At 50.1% G+C, this 26,046-nt stretch overlaps 1 protein-coding gene across 1 annotated transcript in view; it reads left to right on the top strand.

Annotated features, from left to right (window-relative positions):
- Positions 1-26,046, top strand: part of MYH13 (myosin heavy chain 13) — a 96,138-nt gene that overhangs the window by 13,955 nt on the left and 56,137 nt on the right. Inside the window, exons 11-30 of the mRNA XM_075993897.1 lie at positions 299-417; positions 1,138-1,287; positions 1,408-1,578; positions 2,376-2,685; positions 4,525-4,598; positions 4,689-4,776; positions 9,271-9,388; positions 10,191-10,314; positions 10,749-10,885; positions 12,630-12,885; positions 14,442-14,684; positions 16,431-16,607; positions 17,579-17,724; positions 17,836-17,926; positions 18,618-19,007; positions 21,533-21,659; positions 21,854-21,972; positions 24,024-24,220; positions 24,623-24,806; positions 25,213-25,378. Coding sequence (XP_075850012.1) covers positions 299-417; positions 1,138-1,287; positions 1,408-1,578; positions 2,376-2,685; positions 4,525-4,598; positions 4,689-4,776; positions 9,271-9,388; positions 10,191-10,314; positions 10,749-10,885; positions 12,630-12,885; positions 14,442-14,684; positions 16,431-16,607; positions 17,579-17,724; positions 17,836-17,926; positions 18,618-19,007; positions 21,533-21,659; positions 21,854-21,972; positions 24,024-24,220; positions 24,623-24,806; positions 25,213-25,378 — 3,387 coding nt within the window. The remainder of the gene's footprint in view (positions 1-298; positions 418-1,137; positions 1,288-1,407; positions 1,579-2,375; positions 2,686-4,524; positions 4,599-4,688; positions 4,777-9,270; positions 9,389-10,190; positions 10,315-10,748; positions 10,886-12,629; positions 12,886-14,441; positions 14,685-16,430; positions 16,608-17,578; positions 17,725-17,835; positions 17,927-18,617; positions 19,008-21,532; positions 21,660-21,853; positions 21,973-24,023; positions 24,221-24,622; positions 24,807-25,212; positions 25,379-26,046) is intronic.

Raw genomic sequence — 26,046 nt, 5'->3', positions numbered from 1 at the left:
ACTCCAATGTTGCTATGTAATTAATATCTTTTTTATGAAATTGAAATATCAGTAGATCAAGATCAACCTATCGTCGTTCAAGGTTGCATCTAGGAGGCTAATCAGAAGTTCTTAAGAACCACGGATCCCTGAACTATGGGACTGAAGCTTTGTTGGACAAGCCCAGGTCTGGTACACATAGGAGAACATGAAAACATCAAAAAGAATCATAGAAAATATTTCTGGGAGAAGCCAGGGCCTGAGTGGACACTTAGGCAGCTGCTACTTTTGCATGGTGCTGTTTCTCCTCTTCCTTCAGTGGCTGACAAAGCCGGATACCTCATGGGTCTGAATTCTGCGGAAATGCTGAAAGGCTTGTGCTGTCCTCGCGTGAAGGTTGGGAACGAATATGTCACTAAAGGGCAAAATGTCCAGCAGGTAATGGGGGTGCTCTCCATCCAGTTGCTTGAGGTATTTTGCAATTGTCATCATCTATCATCTTAAAGTTCTTTTGGTTGCAGGTATCAGAAATGCCTATGAAACCAGCTTCAGCATTAAGGGGGAATTCATTTTAGGCCTCAGGGGTAAATCAAGGCATGCAAATCAAAGAGCCCCCATTGGACAGCATAAAGGCCTGGAGTCAGGCAAAGCAGAACCCTCCAAGCCAGGCATCTTCCCTCCAGCCCCTCTCCGGGGCTCCTGGGCTGTCGTTTCCCTGCTGTGTTGTGCCCTTGCTGGGCAGATAAGCTTTCTCCACCTCTCCTGCCCATGGCCACCCCGTAGCTCCCAAGTTTACCTCTCTGTGTTTCCAGACTCACCCTGAGACTGAAACCAGTGTCCTTTGATCCCAATTCCAGATTCTCAGGAAAGATGCTCAAATTAACGTAGCCTGGATCAAGTTCACCTCTGGTCTGATTAAGTGTGGCCAGGGGCCCATGGATGTTAGAAAACTGTCTTTACAAATGAGATAGTTCTCAGAGAAAGGGGAAAATCATGAGCTGAGCACATACCTCAAGAAATATTTAGTATTATGTTGAACTATATGAAATTGCCAATTTATCGACTGCTTTTGACCTTCAAGATGTCAATTTCCTGTTTCAACTTCATGCAGCCGTAAAGACGCTAATTGGAGTGTTGAGTGGGTGATCTTTCTTTAAGGTGACCAACTCGGTGGGTGCTCTGGCCAAAGCCATCTACGAGAAGATGTTCCTGTGGATGGTCACCCGCATCAACCAGCAGCTGGACACCAAGCAGCCCAGGCAGTACTTCATCGGGGTCCTGGACATCGCTGGCTTTGAGATCTTTGATGTGAGTGGTTTGGGCAAAACAACTGGCCGGAAAAGACCCTTCTACTTTGTTGCCGGCTTTGCTGAATCCCCAATGTGGTTTCCAAACTCACTCAAACGCTTTGGTATTTGACATGCCCAGTTCAACAGCCTGGAGCAGCTGTGCATCAACTTCACCAACGAGAAACTGCAACAGTTTTTCAACCACCACATGTTCGTGCTGGAGCAGGAGGAGTACAAGAAGGAAGGCATCGAGTGGGAGTTCATCGACTTCGGCATGGACCTGGCTGCCTGCATCGAGCTCATCGAGAAGGTAGAGAAATGCTACTCCCCAGGGACAGCTGCAACTGGGTGGGGACCCTCATCTTGTTGCTGACTCTTCTCTGCTAAGATAAGAGCTCCTGATGCTCTTTCCCCAGGCTGTGAGCCTTCAGACTGATAACTGAATCCCCTTGTGCAGAGAGGGTGAGTGCCCCAGATCTCCTCTAACACCTAAAGAGGTGCATAAGTAATTAAAATCCAAGGGCTCAGTTATCCCCAAGTATGTGTGGAACCCCAGCAAGGACAGTGGCATTTCTTACCTATTTGACTTGTCCAAAGATCAAGGAGAAGGGATCATGGAACAGTGAGTGCAGTTCTCGGAAGGATGCTGCTATGAAAACAGGAGATAACATTAACTTTTTTAAAAAAGGAATTCCCATGGCCTTTTGAATACAGCTCATGTTGGAATGAGTCTAGCTTCCTAAGGTGGCTACTGAAAAACCCAGACATTATTGTTTAAAATATTACTCATGCTATTGTGTGGCTATGTATATAACTTTACTTTTTGGGTAAATCTAGTGCTAGAAGTGAGCTTCATTTATACCCAGATAATTTCATTCTATGTTCTTTTGCTCAAAAAATATTACTTAAGCACACACTGTATGTCTAGCACTGTTTGATCATCCACCAAAAGGAACGAGAGCCTTGCTCTCACAGAGCTTACATGCCGGTGTTGCCAATACCAGAGTGAGAGCCCCCAAGAAGTTCTCTTTCGGCTTCTCCAGACTGTGGAGCCCTTGATAGGTACAATTAAGTGTGGAGGCAGAGTCTCCGTTATCCTCTTTCCAGCCGATGGGCATCTTCTCCATCCTGGAAGAGGAGTGCATGTTCCCCAAGGCAACCGACACCTCCTTCAAGAACAAGCTGTATGACCAGCACCTGGGCAAGTCCAACAACTTCCAGAAGCCCAAGCCTGCCAAAGGCAAGGCTGAGGCCCACTTCTCGCTGGTGCACTACGCCGGCACCGTGGACTACAACATCACTGGCTGGCTTGACAAGAACAAGGACCCCCTGAACGAGACCGTGGTCGGGCTGTACCAGAAGTCTTCGCTGAAGCTGCTCTCCTTCCTTTTCTCTAACTACGCTGGTGCAGATGCAGGTAAAATGTCATCATTTTCCCTCCTGTGGAAAGCTCTGGGTAATTACTAGTAACCCAGAGCTGCCAGTGAAGAGCCATAGTCCACACAAGCTCCAGGTTGAGCTTGATGCATGTGTCTGTCTTTGATCTCCATTTTTCTTCTTCCTCCTCCTCCTCCTTAAGAGGTTGGGTTCTACAGTGGTACACAGGACCTCTCAGTGGACGAGATAGCCAACATCACGCTGTTGGATAGTGTTTTATTGAGATATAATTCACATATGGTAAAATTCACCCTTTAAAACCTTTAGTGGTTTTTAGTATATTCACAAGGTTGTGCAACCATCACCCACTATCTAATTCGAGAACATTCCCATCATCCCTGTGACCCACGAGTAGTCACTCTGCATTCCCATCCCCAGCCTCTACTTTCTGTCTCTATAGATGTGCCTACTCCGGACATTTCCTATAAATTGAATTATGCACGATGTGTTCTTGTATGTCTGGTTTCTTTTACTCGGGCTAAAGTTTTCAAGGTCTGCCCATGTTGTAGTAGGTATCGGGGCTTCGTTCTTTCTCTAGACAAATAACATTCCATGGTATGAATAAACCAGGTTTTGTTTAACCAATTACCAGTCGATGGGCATTTGGGTTGTCTCCACTTTTTGGCTATTGTGAACAATGAGACTATGAACATTTATATACAAGTTTTCATGTGGACATACGCTACCAGTTCTCTTGGGGATATATAGTACCTAGGAGTGGGATTACTAGCTCATATGATAATTATGTTTGACTTTTTGAGGAACTACTGAACTCTTTTCAAAAGTAGCTACACAAGCCACTAGCATTCATTAAGGATTCCAATATATACATTTTTCAAATAGTTGCCAAAATTGAGTTTTTTAATAGTGTGCTATTTTAAATGCATAAATTTAATAAATTAATGCTTTTAGTTTGAAAATATATGCAGTATAATCATTTGCTACATAATTAGATCATTTAAAAAATTGATGTCTAGTGTATTCAGGCAGAGGAATGCAATAAATGGGCATAAGTGTAAACTTAGGTAAAGAAAATCATTTTCTTTCAATCTGATCAGGGTGTGTCTGTCACTGTACTGCACAACCTCAGTTAGAGAGAACACCAAGACGCTAACATTACAGACCCGTGTGGACGTGGATCTGGGCAAGGGGCTTTCCAGCCTCTCCCTCCCACCCCAAGCACAGAGTCACGTGGAACCCCGGGAACAAGGAGGGTGAGGTGAAAGGAAGAGAAGGGAAAGTGAGACATTAACATTTTCCCCACGGCTGAATCTCGGTTAGGTATCGGAGTCTAAAGCTGAAAATGGAGCCATGCAGAAAAAGTAGACCAAATATCACCGACTCCAAATTAAGATGGCCAATCGGGTTGTTTCATTTAGAAAAGAGAGAAAAACAAATCGATGTGTGGGATATTCTTGAGAAAATTCCTTTTTATTACTTTCAGTTACTGCCTCATTAAGTGACAGACGGGGACTCAAGGATAAAAGGGCATAAACTCATGAAAGAAACCATGGTCATTAAGAGGGACATCTCAGTCTTACCGAGGTCTGATGTCTAAAGGGAAGGGCTCTCCTTTCCTGCAGAGAGTCTAAGTTATGCTCCCAGTGAAACGCCTCCCACACCCCCACGTCCCGTTCCCACTGGGATCAAGGGGAGGTGGTTAGAGGTGTGTTAAAACACACACACAAAACCTCAGGTCTCTTATGTGGAAAGGAAACCAGAACTCCCGTTTCAGGGCTTGGAAGCAGATGCGTAGGAAGCCCAAGCTGTGCGCCCTGGGCTGCATCTGACATGTGTCTGTCCTTGCACCCGCATCCAGGTGACACCGGGGGAACCAAGAAGGGCGGCAAGAAGAAGGGCTCCTCGTTCCAGACCGTGTCCGCCGTGTTCAGGGTGCGTGACTTGGCAGCCCCCACGCTCCGCTGTTTTTCTGCCCAATAAGATGACATTTGCTAAATGTGCTTGTTTTGGTTTGTGTCCCAGGAAAATCTAAACAAATTGATGACCAACCTCAGGAGCACGCACCCTCACTTTGTACGCTGTCTGATTCCCAACGAGACCAAGACTCCCGGTGAGCACCAATCCAATCTTGCCAATTACTCGAACAGAACAGGACGCCCTGAGACGAATGCAAAATTCTGTGGGCGTGCACGCGGAAAGGGTCGCCATCGGTTACCACTTCTCAGAGTTGTCTAGAAATAGAGCTGCCAGATTTAGCAACTAAAAATATTAGATGCACCCAGCACAAAGAAATGATAAATGTTTGTGGTGACAGATATCCTAATTATCCAGACATGACCATTACACATGGCATGCTTGTATCAAAATATCACATGGACACCAAAAATACATGCAATTATTGTGTCCATGAAAATTAAAAATAAGAAAAAAAACAGATGTCATGTTAAATTCCGCTTTCAGATAAACAATGAAAAATTTCTTAGTATAAGTATGACCCATGGGACATAATTACACTAAAAAATTATCCATTATTTATCTGAAATTCACATTCGACGTGGCATCCCATATTTTATCTGGCACCCCTACTATGAAACAATATCCAAAATATCACATGTACGTATGTAGGCACATCAGGTCCATAGCTTCGTAGGACTCTCAAAGCGCTCTGTTGGTCCCCTTCGCCCCAAAGTTACGAACTACTACATTTGGCAGATAATCATCTTGGGTATCCCATAATAAAACAGCATCAATAGCAACTGATTTTTTGAGTCCACACTCTATGTCGGTAACTTTCTAAAATTATCTCTAATCCTTGCAACAATTCTCTGCAAGATACGTGTAACGATCTCCATTTTGTAGATGAGAAAAATGAGAACCGGAGACCGTATTTATAGATACAGAACACCATGCACCGTGCAGTAGAGTAGACCTTTAGCTGCCACCTGATCCTGATGTGCAAATATTCTTGGAGTACAGCTGGTTTTCAGGGTCGTTTGTCACAAAGAGGAAAGTAAACTGTCACACAGAGCTGTGGCTTTGGGGTAGCTCACTTGCCAGCAGAGCTGTCCTCTGCCGAACATGGGCCTCCCGGCTCATGATTAAACACCCTGCCCCTGCAACTGTGCCACTGAACAGAGGTGTAGATTGCCGAGCAAAAAGTCCCAGCTCCACCCATTACTCACCTAAACCAAGCACTTGAACTCTTTCTGCCTCAGCTTTCTAGTCTATAAAACGAGGATAAAAATGGCATTTTCTTTTATTATTTATTTCTTTAACAAGTGCCTACAAAATGGTTGCTCACTTTGTAAATATTAACTCATTTAACCCACCTTGGCAGGTTGTTATGAGGATTCAATGGGCACAGGCAAGTAAAGCATGGGCACACTGCAGACACCCAGTCCCAGGAGACGTTGGACGTCAATTGTTATTGTTGTTATTGTCATTATTATCATTAATATTATTATGACTCAGAACCAGAAATTTTAACTCCCCCATAACCCGGTCCCTTATAGTTACTGAAATCGCACCTTCCGTGGAAGTTGGGTTCAAACATTTGAAGTCTAAGTCAGAGGCAAAAAGCCGCTGGGTCATTTCCGATACCCGCTGTCTGGGGCCTGCCGCGCTTCCTCCCAGTGAGCAGCCGGCTCCCCCCCTGGTGCTGGAACAGAGCTGCTTCTTTGGTTAAGCATCAAATGCAATTGTTGGCTTGCATGTAGGTGTGGGGAAAAAATCAGTTTCCATTGTTGTCTCTGAGCCCGTTGGCACAAACCACATGTGCACGTGGCCTGCTCCTGTCTAAGCAAATGGCTTGCAAGCCCCAGATGGTGGGGGGGTGGGCGGAGCCCCCGTGGGTTCACAGGGTGCCCCTGGGAGCCCCCAGGGCTTCTGCTCATCCACGGGTTTGCTTTTACTTATGGAGGGAAAATTTTGGTGAAACCTCAGTCCTTTCCTTTTTGTTTGGCTTCTCCTTTGCTCTGGCACCTACCTCTCTGTTTTCATCCCCGTTTCTGGGACTATATGATCACACAAACCCAGGTGACACCTTAGAAAGCACAGTTGTGTGACCTCTCCATTTTCTAGAAGACTGGAGACTGCAGAGACTTCAGCGCCTCACCCCAGGGCCCCCAGAGCTGGGACTGGAAGTCACAGTCCACCATCAAACCTCAAACCCCGTCCCCACCCTCCCCAGGCGCCACGGTGCTGGCTGGTGGCTCTCCCCAGCCTCCAGGGCTTCCCCAGCCCGGGGTCTCCGCTCTGCCACAGGGCTCCAGCCTCTACCCTGTCTGTCACTCTCCTCTTATGGCAAGCCCAGGGTCTGCTGACTGTGCCGCTGACTGTCCACAGGCTCACTCACTGCTGCTTGGAAATGTAGGTTTCATGATTGTTCAGATGCGACCGGGAGACGATGCCGTTGAGAAGACAGTCACTCACAGTGCCAACAGGAGGGTGCCTGCCAGGCAGGGCCACGTGGGGGAGCAGGAGGGCTGGGCCAGGGGCCGGGAGCACCAGAGATGACAGGCCACAGCCTTCCTTGCAGTTTTCACGGAAGGAACAGGCGAGGCGGGGTGGGGAGCAGGCCGGGCGGGGGCGGGACGGCAGGTCTGACTAGTTTCAGCAGGCTTCAAGGTGCAGGAGCTGCCCCGAGTTGCCTGGCACCTGGCCTGGGCCATCAGGGCAGGGGAATAGCGTCCCAGAGTGTGACAGGCTGTGAGAGCTGGCAAAGTGGGGGTGGGGGAGTAAGAGCTTTGGATTTGGTTTGCATGTGAGAGGAGAAGGGTGAGGACACAGCTCAGGGAACTTCTTAGAAGTTGTGCACATTGGTACCAAGGCAACGGAGGACCCTTCCCATGGACCTGCTAGAGAACATCCAAGCCTGGGTTGGGAGGAAGGACGGACACAGAGCGAGCCCTCAGAGAACTCAGCTCAGAATTCTGCAAAACCAAATGACAACAGTGACTATCCGTATCTAATGAGCCCCCTGCCACGGGTCAGGGCTATTTAACCCCATTCCCCATCCTAACTACTCACTCTTCACAGCAGCTTTGCAAAGTAGACACTGCAGGCTGAGTAGCCCTTATCCGAAATGCTTGGGATCAGAAGTGTTTTGGATTTTGGATTCCTTCAGATTTTGGAATATTTACATACACATAATATCTTGGGGTTGGGAACCAAGTCTAAACACCAAATTCATTTATGTTTCATATACCCCTTCTGCACATAGCCTGAAGGTGAATTCACACAATATTCTTAATAATTTTGTGCATGAAACAAAGTTTAGACTGCGTTTTGACTGCGACCCATCCCATGAGGTCAGGTGTGGAATTTTCCACTTGTGTCATCTGGCACTCAAAACGTTTCAGACTTTGAATGTTCAGATTGGGGATGCTCAGTCTGTGTTATTATCCTTACTTTACAAAGAACAAAAGCAGAGGCAGAGAAAGTCCAAGTTCACACAGCTGGTGCACAGCAGGGCTGGGATTCGAACCACTCAGAATCATCACCTGAGACATAACGAGGGTCAAACTAGATAACTGCTCAGGTTCTCTCCACATCGATCGGCCATTCTCTGAATTTCTGATGCCTTTTCTCCTTGGTCTTAACCGCTTTTTCTCTGCAGAATCACTGCCCAGTAGAGCTTTTGGTAATGAAAGAAATGACCTCTGTCTGCACCATCCAGTGTGGCAGCACCGGTTACACAAAATGTGGCCGATGCAACTAAGAAAATGCATTCTTAATTTCAATACATTTAAATATAAACAGCCACGGGTGGCCAAACGCTACTATGTCAGGTAGTGCAGCTCTAGCAAAGCCTTGGAAATTGTCTTACTGTACAGTGATCTCTTCTCACAGCAACCAGGGAAGCTTGGGAGCATTCCAGAAGTTTCCAAAAGGTTAAGTCAAAGCCAGCTTTAGCCTCAGCCCCCTCAGCCCCCCAGCAACTTAGCCCACTCTGGCATCACATCGCCAGAGTGCCTTTCCTCCAACCCCTCACTCAGCCCAAGACAGAACTGTCTCCGTCCCAGTGTGACTTGTGCCTGATTAGCAAGAGTGCCCTGCTATCTCCCACGAGGGCTCCTCCCCTTCCACCCAAGCTGTGTCCTCCTCCAACTGCCAGAGCAGGTGCCGAACAGCTATCAGATGACCACGCCCAGCCGTCCACCCTCCCCGTCCCCTGCCATGGCCCTCCCTTCTCTGCTGGGCCCCTCTGCCCCCACGGAGGGCACAGTGGGTTTTGCATCCTCGTCCTGAGTAGAGGCATGAGGGCTTCTCGAGCCCTCCCCCGGGAAGTGCGAGAGGCAGCCACACTCCTCCCGCCTCCCTCTCAGCCTCGAGACAGAGCCAAGGGCCACGGACGGGTCAAGAGCAGTATGCTGGCTTTCATTCCCACGGCCCTGGTGCGGTGGCATCTCCCCAAGAGGTCAGGCAGGGTCAGGTGCACTGCGGGACCTGTGGGCGGCCCCGCCCATGGAGCCCCCTTCACCGTGGGGCCGGCCCTGACCCCTCCCGCTCTAGTCTGGTGGGTTGGAGTGTGTCACGGTGCCTCAGGGCATCAAGGGCAACCGACGAAAAAGCCACAGACACACCCCGGGCATTCTCTCCGCAGGTGTCATGGATCACTACTTGGTGATGCACCAGCTGCGCTGCAACGGGGTCCTCGAGGGCATCCGGATCTGCAGGAAAGGATTCCCCAGCCGGATCCTCTACGCCGACTTCAAACAGCGGTGGGTCACCTCTGCCCTTTGCAACTCTCTCCTGCGAGGGCAGCCAAGGCGCGCCTTGGGCTGGGGGTGGGGAGCTCGCAAGGCCGCAGGGTTTCTGCAGACCTCATCTTTGCTGGGGGGATGACCTCGTGCCCAGAGCGAGTGCTGGGCAGCCCCACGTGGCCCCGAGGCCAGACTCTGCCTGACTGACTCTACGACAGGATGTCTCAACCTCCGCACTCTGGACATCCGGGGCTAACTCGTCCTTATTGATGAGCTAGCAGGGCTGTCCTGTGCACTGTAGGGCTTTAGCAGCATCCCTGGCCTCCACCCAGAGACATGGGCCGCAAACCACGCCCTTCCATGCCAAACTGTGACAATCAAAACCATCTCCGAATGTTGCCAAATCACCCCTAGTTGAGACCCACAGCTGTAGGCCAACTCTCCTCCCAGCCACCACCCGGGCCCACAAGTCCAGGCCTCGTCCAGGGTGGAGGAGAGGAGAGGACCCTCCAGAGGTAGAATAACCAAGGTCTCAGGTCACAGTTGATTTCAAGGCTCTTTTAAGTCAGATAAGCACCATTTTCTCTGAAAGCGAAATTCCAGTTGTGCACATGGCTGGGCTTCCTTCTTTCACGCTTCTGTCCCTTCTACCATGGTCTCCAGAGTCAAGCCCTAGCTGTCTGTGCCTGTCTCCCAGACCAGCTGTAGAATATCCTACTTCCACCACCGACCGACCAGGAGAACATTCTAGAAGGCCTGGTCTCAGGCACGGGGCCTTTTGGGGGGGTTGCATCCATTCAGGAAACTCTTCTCTCCTCAGGTACCGGATCCTCAATGCCAGTGCCATCCCAGAAGGGCAGTTCATCGACAGCAAAAACGCTTCCGAGAAGCTCCTGAACTCCATCGACGTGGACCGGGAACAGTTCAAGTTCGGCCACACCAAGGTGAGAACAGGTGCAGCTGGGACTCCCGCCTCCCACAGCCTGGGCTGCTTGTGGGCTGGTTGGAGGAAGGACCTCTTCCCTCTTCCCGTCAAGCTGGCCACCCGGGCCCCGTAGCCGGGGAAAGGGAGCTCTCTCCGTGCTGTGTGTATGTGGCTGGGAGCTCGACCCACGGAGCAGTAGAGGCACCAGTGGGGAAGGAGGGCGGGGCGGACACACCCGGGAACGTCTCCCGATCTGCTCGCAGCTGTGCTCTGTGGCTACTTTCTGGGCTCGTCTTTGCTGCACGTGCAGGAGCTCCGTCAGAGCCGTTCCACGTGGGGCGGTGGGGCTGCGCACAGACGTTAGGACAGGCCACCTCACCGCCCAGGGCGGCCCCGAGCGCCCAGGCGAACCCCTGCTGAGGATCCAGCAGGGCCGTCTCTCTTTCAATGCAGGTGTTCTTTAAAGCTGGGCTCCTGGGGCTGCTGGAGGAGATGAGAGACGAGAAGCTGGTGACGCTGATGACGCACACGCAGGCCTTGTGCAGGGGCTACCTGATGCGGGTGGAGTTCAGGAAGATGATGGAGAGGAGGTGAAGCAGACCCTCGCCTCACCTCATCCTGCCTGCCCCGCCCCCACTTAGTGGCCGGCGGTCACTCTCTGCTTGTAGTCTTGGGATAGCCGCGTACTCGTTCATTCTTTCGTTTATTCGTTCATTTAACCAACATCTGCTGAGCAGCATCCGGGCTGGGTGCTCAGCGTGACGCTGGGGACACAGGTGAACTCTGCCACCTGGGGCAGCTGGGGCCGTGGGAGCAGACAGGTGCATGGCTAGTTTGAATGCCTGTGCCAAGCGCAATGTCGGAGTTGTATTCAGGGGAGCGGGGGGCGGGCAAGAATAGGCCCCAGCCTGGTGGGGGGTCGTGGTTGGTAAGAAGGGGTCAGCAAGAAGAAGGCCCTGTCTGAAGGGAGCTTTGCGTGACCTGAGAAAGGATGGCCGGGGCTGCTGTCACCGGAGCGCAGGGCAAGAGGCAGGTGGGGAGGTCCCCAGGCGTCACGTTCAGAAGCCCAGACTGCATCCTCCGGTTGACGGGGGGCTGAGGAAGGCCAGAGCAGAGATGGGGGATGGGATCGGGTCACTCTGGCCCCCAGGAGGAGGATGAACTTAGGGGACAAGAGAGGGCAAGACCACGCTGTGGCTGGGGTCCAAGTAGGAGGTGACAAGGGCCTGAATTAGGACATGGGCCATGGGCAAGAGGACGGCTCAGACTGAGGAATGTTTAAGAGTCTTATGCCCTTAATAATGCAAGAGAAGCAAGAGCTGCTTTGACGACCGCTTATGGTGGGGATTTCGGGGAGTGGGGAGTTCCGGTGGGAGCCTCTGCTCCCCGACCCTGACCCGCTGTGCAGTCTCTCGTTGTCCGGGCCATCACGGGCAATCGTGCCTCAGGCGTCCAGCTTGGCTAAACGAATGGAGACCAGCAAACCAGAAATGTAAAACATCCCAACAAGGGAGAGAGAAGCGAGTTTTCAGGCACCTGCGAGCTCTGTGAACACAAAGCCGTGGAGGGCAAAGGGGAGGGGAGTGGCACGAGGGTGCAGGCGGCAGTTGGTATCAGGAAGATAGATTGACCTGCCAGAGCGAGAGACTGGGAGAAGACCAAGGGCACGTCCTGGGTTTGCACCAGCACCTCAGCACAAAGAGGGAGCCCCTTATGGCAAAACACAATGAAACAGGGAAAATGTTTTACCATAGAATCAAAGGCAGAGGGAGTTTCAAAAAGGCAAGAGTTGAGCCAGTCACAGTGGCTGGTGCCTGTAGTCCCAGCTACTGGGGAGACAGGAGGATCACTTGAGTCCAGGAGTTTGAGGCTGCAGTGAGCTATGATCATGCCTCTGCACTTCAGCCTGGGCAACAGAGCAAGACTCTATCTCTGGGGGAAAAAAAAAAAGCAAGGCGAGAGTTGATGAACAATTCAAATGTGGGAGGAAAACCCAGTAGGAACGAAAGATGCTCACTTCACTGAGCATTAGGAGGCCACCGGTGCCTCAGGCAGAGCATTCTCTGCAGGGTGGTGGAGGGGAAGTCAGGGGACAGGAGATCCACGCATGGCCCCACGCCCTCTCTTGCCCGCCGACCTCTGTGCGTGCTGATTCCTCCGCCCCTGGTTTGCAGACCTGCTCTAGAGCCACAGGGTCTGCAGCGCTTGGCCGAGCCTCCCTCCCCCAGCCGGGAAGGATGGAGCCTCTGGAGCCTGTGGGGGCCGGGGAGGGCTGGGAGGACAGAGACCAGAACTCGCTGCCCTTTGTTAACCTGAGTCTCCATGGCTGTGCAGGGACTCCATCTTCTGCATCCAGTACAACATCCGCTCTTTCATGAACGTCAAGCACTGGCCCTGGATGAACCTGTTCTTCAAGATCAAGCCCTTGCTGAAGAGCGCGGAGGCTGAGAAGGAGATGGCCACCATGAAGGAAGACTTCGAGAGAGCCAAGGAGGAGCTGGCCAGATCCGAGGCCCGCCGGAAGGAGCTGGAGGAGAAAATGGTCTCCCTGCTGCAGGAAAAGAATGACCTCCAGTTGCAGGTCCAGTCTGTAAGTACCTTCTACCTGAAAGTGCAAAACACACGCTCTGGAGGGTGACGGAAAAGGAGGAACACGGAGGCCCCCAGCAGGTGTCTATTCAAGAGACAGTGGTGCCACCCTGTGGTCCTGTCGGGTATTGCAGCATTGCTCCGCAAGCGAAGGCAGGACCTGCTCGGCCTTAGCCAGGGCGGCGGGCGCAGGAAGACACACCTGCAGTGAGTCCGCGCCATCCCTGAATCCTCCCCGCCTTCCCCAGCGCAGTGGGTACATTTTGCTGTGGGCATGAGGACGTGTGTGTGTCGTCCCAACTAAAATCTGTCAGGAATGTACCAGGTCTTCTAAAAGTCGTTATCAATAAAAATAAAAATAATTCATTCAAATTAAATAACCCAATTTGAAGTAGAGAGAGTAATTTCCCACAAACGATTTACAATAATATGGTTATAATAAAAAAATGCTTTAAAGATGTGCATTTTTATCAAAGAAATAGGACGCTATGTGCACAGTGTGCAACACTCTGGCACTGTAATTGTCTGATTTCACAGAGTTAAGGCATTTACAATTTTTCCTTTTTAATGAATTCCCAAATACTTTTACCTTTTGCTTTGTGCGCAAAGCATTTTCTACTTTCCTTCTCATTTTCCCAATCAGTGTAGGGCACGTTCCCGTTCATAGTGGGCAGGAGAATAAGCTTTGGATCCAGATGACTTGGTTTATTTATATCCCAGATCCTCCCCTTGGTAGCTGGACAAGTTTCTAGACCTCTTTGTGCCTCAGTTTTCTCATCTCTGAAATGGGCATAGTAATAGTACTCACCTCATATGGTGGTTGAGGAATCAGGGAGGTCAGTGCATGTGAAGTGTCTGGCACATAGCGCAGGTTTGTAGGTGCTCAGTTAACATTCGCACTTATTCTCGTCTCTGTGCCTCTGGTTCTTAAAACACTCTTATACAAGAAGACAGAGACAGATCTAGCTTCAAAACAGAATAAGCTGATCTCGGTCTGTTCCAGATACTCACTACAGTAGAGTCTTCTTTCTGGTATATGTACTTACTCAATCACTGATTCTTGTGTATTTTTAATTTTCTGTTTTGTGGCTCAAAGAGGCACAGCTAAGAAGACATGGGCAGCACTTTTCTGCTGCAAGTCAAAAGGTGGCCGTGTTTTGAAAATATTAGTCAGCTTGGGATCACAGAGAAGACGGATCGTTTTTTAGCTGGTGGTGGCAGGAAGAGCGATATGGCCAGATGTCCAAATCTGGCAAATTTTTAGAGGTTTTGTTCTTTAAAGTGAACTTGTAACTCCACGAGCTTCTTTGTATGAAATTATTTTAAGCAAATTCCTATTAGGTGAATGATGTCCTTGGTGGTTAAAAATAAAAGGGCATAAGGGTGATATGTAAATGTATGTGCAACGTGTGCATATGCGCACATGCATGCACCTGTGTGGGCTCATGAATCATTTCTCGGCTTAAGTCTAGAAAATGGGATTTTAGAGGGCAAGGCCCTTTCCTTCTAGGGATTCCCAAGAAGCTGATCCAACTTGCAATGACCTGGTTCTCGCAGGAAACAGAAAATCTCATGGACGCCGAGGAACGGTGCGAAGGGCTCATCAAAAGCAAGATCCTGCTAGAAGCAAAAGTCAAGGAGCTGACTGAGAGGCTGGAAGAAGAGGAAGAAACGAATTCTGATCTGGTTGCCAAAAAAAGGAATCTGGAAGACAAATGCTCCTCTCTCAAAAGAGACATTGACGACCTGGAGCTGACCCTGACCAAGGTTGAGAAGGAGAAGCATGCCACAGAGAACAAGGTGGGCAAAGCCAGGGTCCCCTGTCTCTGGGCCAGTCCTCACCGCTCTCGGTAAGGAGAGGAAAGGCCGAGGCAGCAGCCGCTCAGCCCAGCGCTGCCTGCAAGGTAGCGGCAGGAAGCAAGGAGAGGCAGAGTTTGGTCCCGCTGCACTCTACCCTCTGCCTTGGTTTCACTCCCACAGGCTCTTCTCCATCACCCCTGGTTGTACCACAAACTTCTAGCTTTTTTTCTTGAGAGGAAGGACTGTTTCATATTCATCTTTGTTTCTCATAGCACAGGGATAGCAAACAGAAATGCCTGCAGGGGCCGGGTAGATAAGGAAGCAGGGGCAGAAAATTGGATACCACCAAGGATTGCCAGGGAGGTGGGGGTGCAGGGACCCCCATGCACTTTCAGCAAGGTATAAACCAATGGAACAAAGTCATTTGGAATTACTTAGTGAAATTAAGAATCCACCAAATACTCTATGATCCTGCAGTTCTGCTCCTTGGTGTATAAACCGAGGAATTCTCCCACCAGACCATAAGGGGACATGCACACGGAGGTTTGCAGCAGCATTGCTTGTAGGGGAGGGCTGGAGGCAGTGTCTAGGGGCCACCGCTGGGGAAAGGGAGAGGTGAAATGTGCTAGTGCACACCATGGAATACCACGCAGCCATTAGGAGCCGCAGGTTGTGCACACTGAGCTACAAAGATGGATATCAAACACCTAGCACTGAGTGGGGGAGAAATACAATAAAACAAACTATACAGCAGGATAGCATTTATGTAGACAAAAACCACATGCACGCAACACAGTAACATACATTTAACAAAAATATGCAAAAACACAGGACATGATTCATGCTCTAGTGGTTGGTTGCCCATGAGGTAGGGTAAGGGATGAGGACTGCCTAGCATAAGGTGACAATGGCAGTTGATGATCAGAGGCAGTGTTGGATAGACAACTGGGAGTGATGGAAAGAGACCCCAGGGAGGGGTGGGGACTGTGGCAAATCTGGACAGGTCTTGCCCTGTCCACAGGTGGAACCAAGACTTGGCCCCCATGGACTGTTGTCACATGGGAATGTGATTCCAGCATTGCCGGAGTTCCAATTTCCCATGAGAAGCCAGAAATCCAGATTTTGTGAACTCTCATTTTTTCCCAACGTTGATAACGTTTTCAAAAACTGTAAACCACTACGTGGGACTGAAGAAAATATGTCTGTGGCCAGATTCAGCCCACAGGTCCAGAGTTATTATAGCAACCTCTGCTCTGTGCATGGAAGAAGCTTCCATTTAATGCCTTAAAGCTCCATGTTTGGTGCTGTCTTCCCGCGTCTTGACAACACAGAACGCTCATTCTGGATGTTCCCGTATAGCACCTCAGGCCTTCCCCTCCCCTCCCTGTCTCATTCTAAACCCCAATCGGCCAACCTAACAAACAACTTTCCACACGTGTATCACGAGTAAATATAGATGGATGTGTTACCCTCCAGAAGTAGCACATTTGCATTTTAACTGTATCCCTTCTTGCAAAATATAATGCCCTCTTTAAAGGAATGATCCTCACGGGAGAATTTGAGGCACCATGATAGACACTGAGGAACATAAAAAACCGAGAGGTTGTCCAGTCCAGGAAGTAGAAATGCAGTAGCCAACAAAAGAGAAAAGAAAAGGCAAGAAGAACGAAAAGAAGCAGTAGCTTTTGTTGTTGGAAACTTCTGGATTAACTGTTTCTGTATAAATTGGTGTTGATATTCTTCTAGGTAAAGAATCTTTCCGAAGAAATGACAGCACTTGAAGAGAACATTTCCAAATTGACCAAAGAAAAGAAATCTCTCCAGGAAGCCCACCAGCAAACACTGGATGATCTTCAGGTTGAAGAAGATAAAGTCAATGGTCTAATCAAAATCAATACCAAGCTGGAACAGCAAACAGATGATGTGAGCATATTTTATTACTGTGCTTCAGCGCGTGTTCCTGTGGAAGCTTGGGCAAGGCAGGGTCTAAATAGGACCTAGGGCCTGAGAGTTCAGAGTCAGGAGTCAGAATCCCAGAATTCAGTCCTCAGCCCCGCTCTGAACCTGGACAAGTCTAGGACGCTGAGCAAGCCTCGGGAAGCCTCAGTTTCTCCCTTGCGAAATGGGGCTATGAATAGCTCCATCTCGGGGGTTTTCCATGGAAAGCCCTGCATGTAGAAAGTTTTCAGTAAAACAGCGGCTGCTAATATTATCATTATGATCATTATTATTAGTGTCCACTTGAAGGTCATTCGAATTCCAAAACCTCTAATCCTGTTCTAACATTATTTTTAAAAGTTCTGTTTCTGGCCATGAAAATTACTGCTTCCCACCCCCCATTTGTTCTTGATGGAAGAGTGAGGTTTGAAGTTTTCGGGTTTTGCTCATGATCGTCAATAGAACTCTTCCAGATTGCGTGATTTTTCCCTGAGGCCAGGGTAGGCATGCCCATCCTCTACATGCCCTCCCCGTGCCCACGTGTGCATGCACACGCATGTGCACACACTCGAGAATTTCTTGCCTCAGTGTTCCCACGGTGGCATAGTGTAAGGAGGGGAAGAGTGATGGCGGGCAACCCAGCCCTGCACAGTGCCACACAGAGAAGCCACTTGTCCCTGCCTGTGCAAGGGCAGGCACCAGACTCCTACAGGGGACGTGATCGGGGCCAAGTGGGGATGGCTGAGATGGCTGAGAGAGGCACCAGCAGGTCCCCAGGGAACCCAGCCCCCAGGGGTATCCTTCTGTGGAGGAGAGAAGAGAGGGGTGGGAGGGACCGACTTGCTTCCTGCTAGAGCCAGAGGCAGCCAAGGAAGCCACCGGCATGGCTGCCCTGGCTGAAAGGGGCAAGCTCATTTTCCCAGCAGGGACTCACCTGTACACTTGTGCCTCCCCAGCTCGAGGGCTGCCTAGAGCAGGAGAAGAAACTCAGAGCAGACCTGGAAAGAGTGAAGAGGAAGCTGGAAGGAGACCTGAAAATGTCCCAGGAATCCATTATGGACCTAGAAAATGACAAGCAGCAAATGGAAGAGAAATTGAAGAAGTAGATATTTCATTTTCTGCCTCTGTGTGTAAGCCTGAAAGCTGACTTCCTCCCCAAACGTAGAAGGCTTATAATTCATGTTCTTTTTTTTTTTTCTTAATCTATTTGCAGGAAGGAGTTTGAAATCAGTCAATTGCAAGCCAAAATCGACGATGAACAAGTTCACAGTTTGCAGTTGCAAAAGAAGATTAAAGAACTGCAGGTAAAAGTGTCAAAACCTTCCCAACTGAGAGTCCCTTTGCAAGCGCCACTCCATGCACTTTCCCTCTTGTTTCTCAGGCTTCTTCGTTCCTAAATGTTCTGTCCTTGCTTTTATTTTTTTTGAAATTAATATTTCAATAATCTAAGTCACACATAAACATATCTTCTTAAAAGACGCAATATTACTGATGAGGGTGCTTTGACCACCTCCCCTGAGCCCAGTGCCCTCCCTGTCTGCTCAGAAGTGGCTGCCAGCGTCAGTCGGACATGCATCCTTCTGGATCTTTTACTACATGTTTGTGTGCACAGTTAAGATCCAAAGAAAATATATAATATGCAAAAAATTCTTCTTGCTTCTTCATACTTTTAGCATAAATATTATCATAGGGGGAGTATCAATCTGCAACTTGCTCCTTGCATTTAGCAACATGTTCTGGCACTATCCGTGGTAGATGTGGGTGGGTGTCTCACTGCTTCACAGACTTCTAGAGCATGTCTCCATCACAGCTGATTAGACCATTCCCCTATTAATGGGCCCTTAGGTTGTTTCCAAGTTTTCTTCACCGACTTAATGTTATAACATATTCTTTACTCCCTGCTGCCTACGCACTATTCCTCACCACCTATCCCCTCCCAAAGTGGGCTGTCCCTTCCCCCCTGCAACAACATTCCTAATACGATGACCGTTTTAGGCCCGCACGGAAGAGCTGGAGGAAGAAATTGAAGCAGAACACACATTCAGAGCCAAGGTTGAGAAGCAGCGCTCGGATCTGGCCAGGGAGCTGGAGGAGATCAGCGAGCGGCTGGAAGAAGCCAGTGGGGCCACGTCCGTGCAGATTGAGATGAACAAGAAGCGCGAGGCCGAGTTCCAGAAACTGCGCAGGGACCTGGAAGAGGCCACCCTGCAGCACGAAGCCACGGCAGCCACCCTGAGGAAGAAGCACGCGGACAGTGTGGCCGAGCTGGGGGAGCAGATCGACAACCTGCAGCGGGTCAAACAGAAGCTGGAGAAGGAGAAGAGTGAGCTGAAGATGGAGATCGATGACATGGCCAGCAACATTGAGACTGTCTCCAAGTCGAAGGTACCCCCCACCCCCCACCCCCGCTGGTCCTCCTGCTCTTGGCAAATCCAAGGCCGCTGTGGGGCAGGAGTGATTCGGTGCCCCAAAACCACTGCACGTGCTAAACTGAAACCCTTCTCCCCTCTTCTGCCAGCTTTCAATGTTTCAAATTCATCGAAGTCATGCATCTTATCCACTTGGGCTGCTGCAATAAAATGCCTTAGACTGGGTAATTTATAAACAACAGAAATTGTATCGCTCACAGTTCTGGAGGTTGGGAGTTCCAAGATCAAGGTGCCGGCAGATTTGAGGTCTGGTGAGGGCTGCTCTCTGCTTCCTAGGTGCCGCCTTCTTGCTGCACCCTCACAGGGCAGAAAGGGCAAACAAGCTCTCTCAGGCCTTTTACACAATGGCACTAATCCCATTCATGAGGGACCCACCCTCGTGACCTATTCACCTCCCAAAGACCCCAGCTCCCATTACCACTGCACTAGGCATTAAATTTCAACTTGTAAATTTTAGAGGGACATAAATATTCAGATCATAGCATCATTCAAGCATGATCAAATGAGCTGCCACCACTCAAGTTTGCATCGTCCCTCCAGAGTCTTACAGAAAGCTTCCAATCCATCCGGCATGTTCTAGAACTAAAGCTGTGGGCGGACTACATCAAAGGGCCTTCCGGGGTATGGTCTTCCTACCACCTTTTTGGCCCACAGTGTTAGTCCCCAGGAGGCAGGGCCAATGTGCAGTCATGCATGTCGGGGCCGGGGTGTGTCTGAAGGTGTTGCAGCATTTAAAGCATATACAACTTGGGAGGACTGGGCTCTTTAAGAAAAAGTATACAAACTTATGAAAATTAGGTATGAAAGTCAATATTTATTTAGAATGAGGAAAGTAAGTCAAGGTACTGGCACCTTAATGACTCGGATTCCTTTCTTCTGAGGCCTCTTTAGGCTGTTTGCCAGAAGAAGTTCCTGCAAAGAAATGATATTCTGCTTGCGATGGCTCCCCCTCCCCACCTGGAACCTCCACAGCTCCCCGAACTCCTTGGGGCGCGTGCAAATGAGGTCCCTGAAGCTTAAACTTCACCAGCTTCACAGCAAACCCGCCTCTGCACGCAGCCTCCAAGCAAAGCTCAGAGAGCGGCCGCGTGCTCCCAGATTGAGCAGCACCCTGTTGTGGGTGCTCTGAGCTGTGCTTGGAGCTGTCCCGCTGGGCTGGAAGAACCGCTGGTGACCCCAAGGTGGGGCTGGGGGCCTCCCATGGAGGGTTTCCCAGAAGGTCACGGAGTCTGTGGAGAACAGGGAGGAGAGATGTGGCTCTGAGAATTGGGGTGGCCTCTGTGGCACCTCTAGCTGTCCTTGTTTAGGGTCTGAGCTCGCACTGCCCTGTGCTGTCTCTTGATTTCTTCCTCACTCCCTGACCGTAGCCCTTGGCTCTGGCTGGCGACTCCTTTCTCTTTCTTTCCTGTTACCCCATTTTTCTTCCCATTCTCCCTTTCTTGGTTTTTTCTTCTTTTTCTCTAAGAAGCTGGATCTGCATGCAGTCTTTTTCTCTCCCCCCTCCCCCTCGCCCTCTCTCCCTTCCCCTACCTCCTCTCCCCTCCCCTCCCTCCCCCCTCTCTTCCAAGCCAGCCCAGGTCCCAGGCTTGGCTGGGCTAGGAGAACCCCCAGCGTCACCTAGAAGCTGCGCCTGTGACCAGCCCCACCTGACAACCTCGTTGTCCCCAGAATGGCTTCATGCTCTCTGCTCTCAATTTTAAACTCCAGGGGGAGAGAAGCACTTTATATCTCATTTCTTTATGCTTTGTCAGTTGCTGCTCCCTTTGATTTTTCTCCTAGTGAGTGGCCATCCCTTTTCAACAGCACCTGCTTTGATCCATCCTCTCCTGTTTGCATGTCATCTCCTCAAAGAGATCCTAAGCCCCTCCAGGACCTCCCTGGAATCAATGTCCCCCCTCCACCTCGCCTGCTGCCGTCTCACGCCTCCCAGTCTAAGCAGGAACATATGCCGGATACATTTCTTTTTCTGTTTTGGCGGTGGGAGGAGGAGGGAGAGGTCTACAGCACACGCAAGGTTTTTGAACAAACTTCACAAAAACACAGAGGCCACCTCGAGGCCGGGTGGGAAGGTGAGTCCCTCCACACCATCTCCGCCACCGGGAACCCTTTTTCTTATTGAACGAAATGCTCAACACTGTCATCTGAACACCCCGCCTGCAAATAGCAGTCACACAGCAACTGAAATGATTATATTACAGGAGGATCCCAGGGCTCCTTTGAGTGGCATCTTCTCAAAGGTTTGTTTACAAATCATTAAATACTTATCTACCAAAAGCTGATGTTCCAAGCTATCGGTGATTGAGCGGCAATCACAAATAAAAAAGAAAATCCGAAATGACTATGATTTTTTTAAACCAACCTCTGTATCTTCCATGTTTTTATTTTCTATTTTACCTGCCAAGAGGCTAAACTGTCTGGTTCAATACTGGACACTAGGAATTCATTTTTCTCCTATTCATGCTGAGTTTTTGTATTTTAAAGAGTAACATAGAGAGACTGTGCCGGACCGTGGAAGACCAATTTAACGAAATTAAAGCCAAGGATGACCAGCAGACGCAGTTAATCCACGATCTGAACATGCAGAAGGCAAGACTGCAGACCCACAATGGTGAGCGCGGCCGGGGCTCGGGGTCCGGACGGGGCTCGGGGTCCGGCCGGGGCTCAGGGTCCAGACGGGGCTCGGGGTCCAGACGGGGCTCGGGGTCCAGACGGGGCTTGGGGTCCGGCCGGGGCTCGGGGTCTGGCCGGGGCAAGGGCGAGGGCGGCGGGCAGCCCTGACGTGGGGCCACCTCTGCTTGCTAGGGGAGTTGAGCCACCAAGTCGAAGAGAAGGAGTCTCTGATTTCACAGCTCACCAAAAGCAAGCAGGCCCTCACCCAGCAGCTGGAGGAGGTTAAGAGGCAGCTGGAGGAAGAAACCAAGGTAAGGGTGCCTCTTTGGGGGATGGCAGAGTCGGCGGAACTTGAGCAGCCGCGGGGTGACGGCTTCTCCCGCAAAGCTGGAGGGAGGCAGCGCCGTCAAGTCTGATGCTTCTCTCTGCCCCGTCCATCGTAGGAACCTGTTTTCAAGGTTAAACGAGGCTGGCACTGGACCTCCCTCCTTAAGGCTAGAATGCCCTACCAGGGCGCTCCACCCCCTGGGCTCCTCTGACCCCCACAGGGTGGCCTGATGAACTCTGCAGCCAGGGGCAGCTCCTCCCCACCATGCACCGCCTGAACATTCTGCCCAGCGACCCCTCCCAGCCACCTGAGTGCCCTCTTCTTCCTTCTTCATTGCTCTCGAGTGTCACCTCCTCTAACACCTGATTTTAAGCTCCCCTCCTCCCAAAAGTCTGTATGGTTTTGGGGGTACCCTTGAGACATTTGCATAAACATGAGCATCATCTTGGCCAGGTGCGGTGGCTCATGCCTGTAATCCTAGCACTCTGGGAAGCCAAGGCGGGAGAGTCACTTGAGGACAGGAGTTAGAGACCAGTGTGAGCAAGAACAAGATCCCATCTCAACAATAACAACAAGAAAAAATAGAAAAATTAGCTGAGCATGGTGGCATGCACCTATAATCCCAGCTACTTGGGAGGCTGAGGCAGGAGGATTGCTTGAGCCCAGGGGTTTGAGGTTGCTGTGAGCTATGATCACACCACTGCACTCTAGCCCAGGTGACAAAGCAAGACCCTGTTTGAAAAAAAAAAAAAGAACATTATCTTTTCCTTGACTTCGGTATCTAGATATTTGTGTTTATAATACCTGTCTCCCCACTAATCTGTAAACTCCGGCAGGACAAGAATAATTTTCCCCACTGCACCCACTAGGTGTGTAGTAGCACACAGTAGGTACAGTGTCGTTTATCTCCTGTGTGTGTTCAAGAGTTAGAATAGGAATCTGGGGGTCCACAAAACTGCGTAAATGGAATTCTGGAATGGAATTCCGTGCACTGGCTAAGACTTACAGCGCAATCTTTTGAAATTTCCCCAAGCTCCACCTTTTCCCTTTCTCTTCTGAAAAATAACAAGTGCTGTAGTTGTCTCCCATCATTCCGTTCCATGCAAGGGTCTCTGGCAGACTAAGGGCAGGGGAGGGTGAGAACCAGGGCTGGAACAAGCCATGAGATCGCGCACTATAAGGAGCGAGGCTGTGCTTCGGCCAGGATGCAGCAGCAGCTGAGTTTTCCTTCTTGGGCAAAGTCTTGTTGTTTATTTGCATTATTAAAAGAATGAAGATGTGCAGATTACTGCACCGGGTCAACAGACCTCTGTCTTTGCTGGTGGCACCAGAGGGTGTTTTGTGACCATTCTCGTCAGAGCTAAACTGTTGCCCTGTCCAGATGGAAGTGAATGAGTGACAGAGGCCTCTAGGCATGTCCTCTCCAGCTTGGGGACAGGAGATGGAGCTGTAGAGACAATGCAGCTCCTATCGGCAGCCCCCAGTGTGGGGACACGGCCCACCAGTGACACCAAAAGATGGTTTTAGATTTTCCCTGGTCACAGCACTCCACAACATTGCATCGAGTAACGAGAAAATTATTCCTTTTTTAATTCTGTTTCAACCCTTCTGATTACATCAAGGGAGAGGTCTCCATTTGGATGACAGCTCCCTGACATTTGCTTCTTTATCTCGTTAGGAAATAGAGTGCTGGCCTCAGGCACAGAGCCACAGCGGGTCAGTGCCTAGTGAGGTGGTGATGACATTGCTTAATTTCTCTTGCATTTATTCTATGCTCACCTTCTGTTTATGGCCAATGTCAGTGGGCTTCTATTTACTGTCCTGTAACAGCTTATTTTTTAAAAAATATATTTCAATATAATTAAGGTGTCCACTTAAAAAAACTAAAACAGGTGATATATATACTGATATGGCCAAATGTGCAAAGGCAGCGTGAGAATGATTCAAGCTGGGGAAAAGCTATTTCATTAAAAATACCTGAGTGTGGAAAACAGTCAAATGTTCTTGCGGATTTGCCACCACTATAATTCCCAGGCCAAGAACGCGCTGGCCCACGCCCTGCAGTCCTCCCGCCACGACTGCGACCTGCTGCGGGAACAGTATGAGGAGGAGCAGGAAGCCAAGGCCGAGCTGCAGAGGGCGATGTCCAAGGCCAACAGTGAGGTCGCGCAGTGGAGGACCAAATACGAGACGGACGCCATCCAGCGCACAGAGGAGCTGGAGGAGGCCAAGTGAGGGCTCCAAGTGGTGGCCCAGGACACCAGCCAAGGGGAAGGAACATCCGCGTACCTGGAGAGAATCCCTCTTCCCACCCCCTGCCCAGGACTTCGTGGTTTCTTAAGCATCCAGATTGTGCCCCTCACCCTCTGGGGGTTTCCCTGTCCTTCCCTGGGGGAACTGTCCACTCCACCTGGCTCCTTTGGGGGCTTCCCAGGGACCTACTTTGTCACCAAGCATTTTGAGATCCTCTTCAGGTAATACTTGGATCCTCCCCACTTACCAAATTCTAGGTCCTTGTCGAATGAATCCCAGTGCCTTCTAGACTGTTTACTTCTCTTACCATCTGACAGTTACCTTCTGGAATACTCCACCTTTGCCAAGAAAAAAAAACAACAAAAATCTGGTTCTCTTAGGAAAAAACTGGCCCAGAGGCTCCAGGAAGCCGAGGAAAACACGGAGGCGGCCAACTCCAAGTGCGCCTCCCTGGAGAAAACCAAGCAGCGGCTGCAGGGGGAAGTGGACGACCTGATGCTGGACTTGGAGCGCTCCAACACAGCCTGCGCCGCCCTGGACAAGAAGCAGAGGAACTTCGACAAGGTCCTTCCCCACTGCCTGGCGGTGACGGTGACAAAAGCAACAGCCTTTCACATGCAGCTGTGTGAGATGCAGGCACATTCTAGAGGGTCCCCCGCCAGAGCATCAGTTCCCAGTTGGGGGGATTTGGGGCGTTTCTTTATTTTGGGGACCGTCCCTCCAAAGGGAATTTCATTTTCAGTTAAAGCTAATTCAAATTACGTTGGGATCGTAATACCTTTCAAAATCCAGCAGAGCACCTGTCGGGGTGTCAGAGTTTGGAGCCCCCGATCGAGGACGGGGCCCCTCCTCTGTCTTTGGTCCCTAAGGATGGGACATAAAGCCTTGGCGTTCCTGGGGACCCTGGTTTGGACTCTTCCAAGTCCCCCAGCCCTTTCTACCTGCCACCTGTCCCTTTGTCTTCCCCCAGGTCCTTGCAGAGTGGAAGCAGAAGCTGGATGAGAGTCAAGCTGAGCTGGAAGCGGCTCAGAAAGAGTCCAGGTCGCTCAGCACCGAGACCTTCAAGATGAGGAACGCCTACGAAGAGGTGGTGGATCAATTAGAGACGCTGAAGCGGGAGAATAAAAATCTGCAAGGTGAGCTCACTGCGCGGCACAGGTGTGTGACAGTCCCCACCCCCACCCCCCAACAGTGCCCTTCCCCTGTGGCCACAGCCATCTCCATACGCACCTCTTCCCGCTGCCGCACAAAACCCTCACTCACCCACCACACCTCACATTCACTCGGTCCTCCCCAGGGCCCAAACCTAAGGCGGAGCGCAGCGATAGCTGAGCCCTGTTGGCGAGAGACGAAGGCGCGTGGGTTGCTCAGCCCGCTGCTCTGTTAGGGAAGACCCTTCAGAAAGCCTGTCTCCACGTGGCTTTGTATTCTTGGGCATGTCACTAGATTCCTTAGGATCCCAGACTCCAGACCTACAAAATTAGATGACAAGACCCAATGCTTTCAATTTTTTTAATAAATTTTAGTTTTCATTATGATGGACAGATAATACTTGTACATATTTACGGGGCACATGTGATGTTTTGATACAGGCAGACAGTGTATACTGACCAAATCAGAGTCACTGGGGTATCCATCGACCTTAATAATTTACCATTTCTTTGTGTTAGGAGCATTCTAATTCCACTCTTTTAATTATTTTTAAATATTCAATAAATTGTTGTTAACTATAGTCCCAGGCCTGATACTTTCCATAAAGCCCCTTCTGGTTCTGAAAGACTATAATTCTGGGCATCTTCCCCAC

The sequence above is a fragment of the Microcebus murinus genome, chromosome 18 (genome assembly GCF_040939455.1).
Source record: "Microcebus murinus isolate Inina chromosome 18, M.murinus_Inina_mat1.0, whole genome shotgun sequence".
In the NCBI taxonomy this organism is placed as follows: domain Eukaryota; kingdom Metazoa; phylum Chordata; class Mammalia; order Primates; family Cheirogaleidae; genus Microcebus; species Microcebus murinus.
Note: the sequence above shows the minus strand (reverse complement) of the source record. Positions and strands in the feature narration are given on the sequence as shown.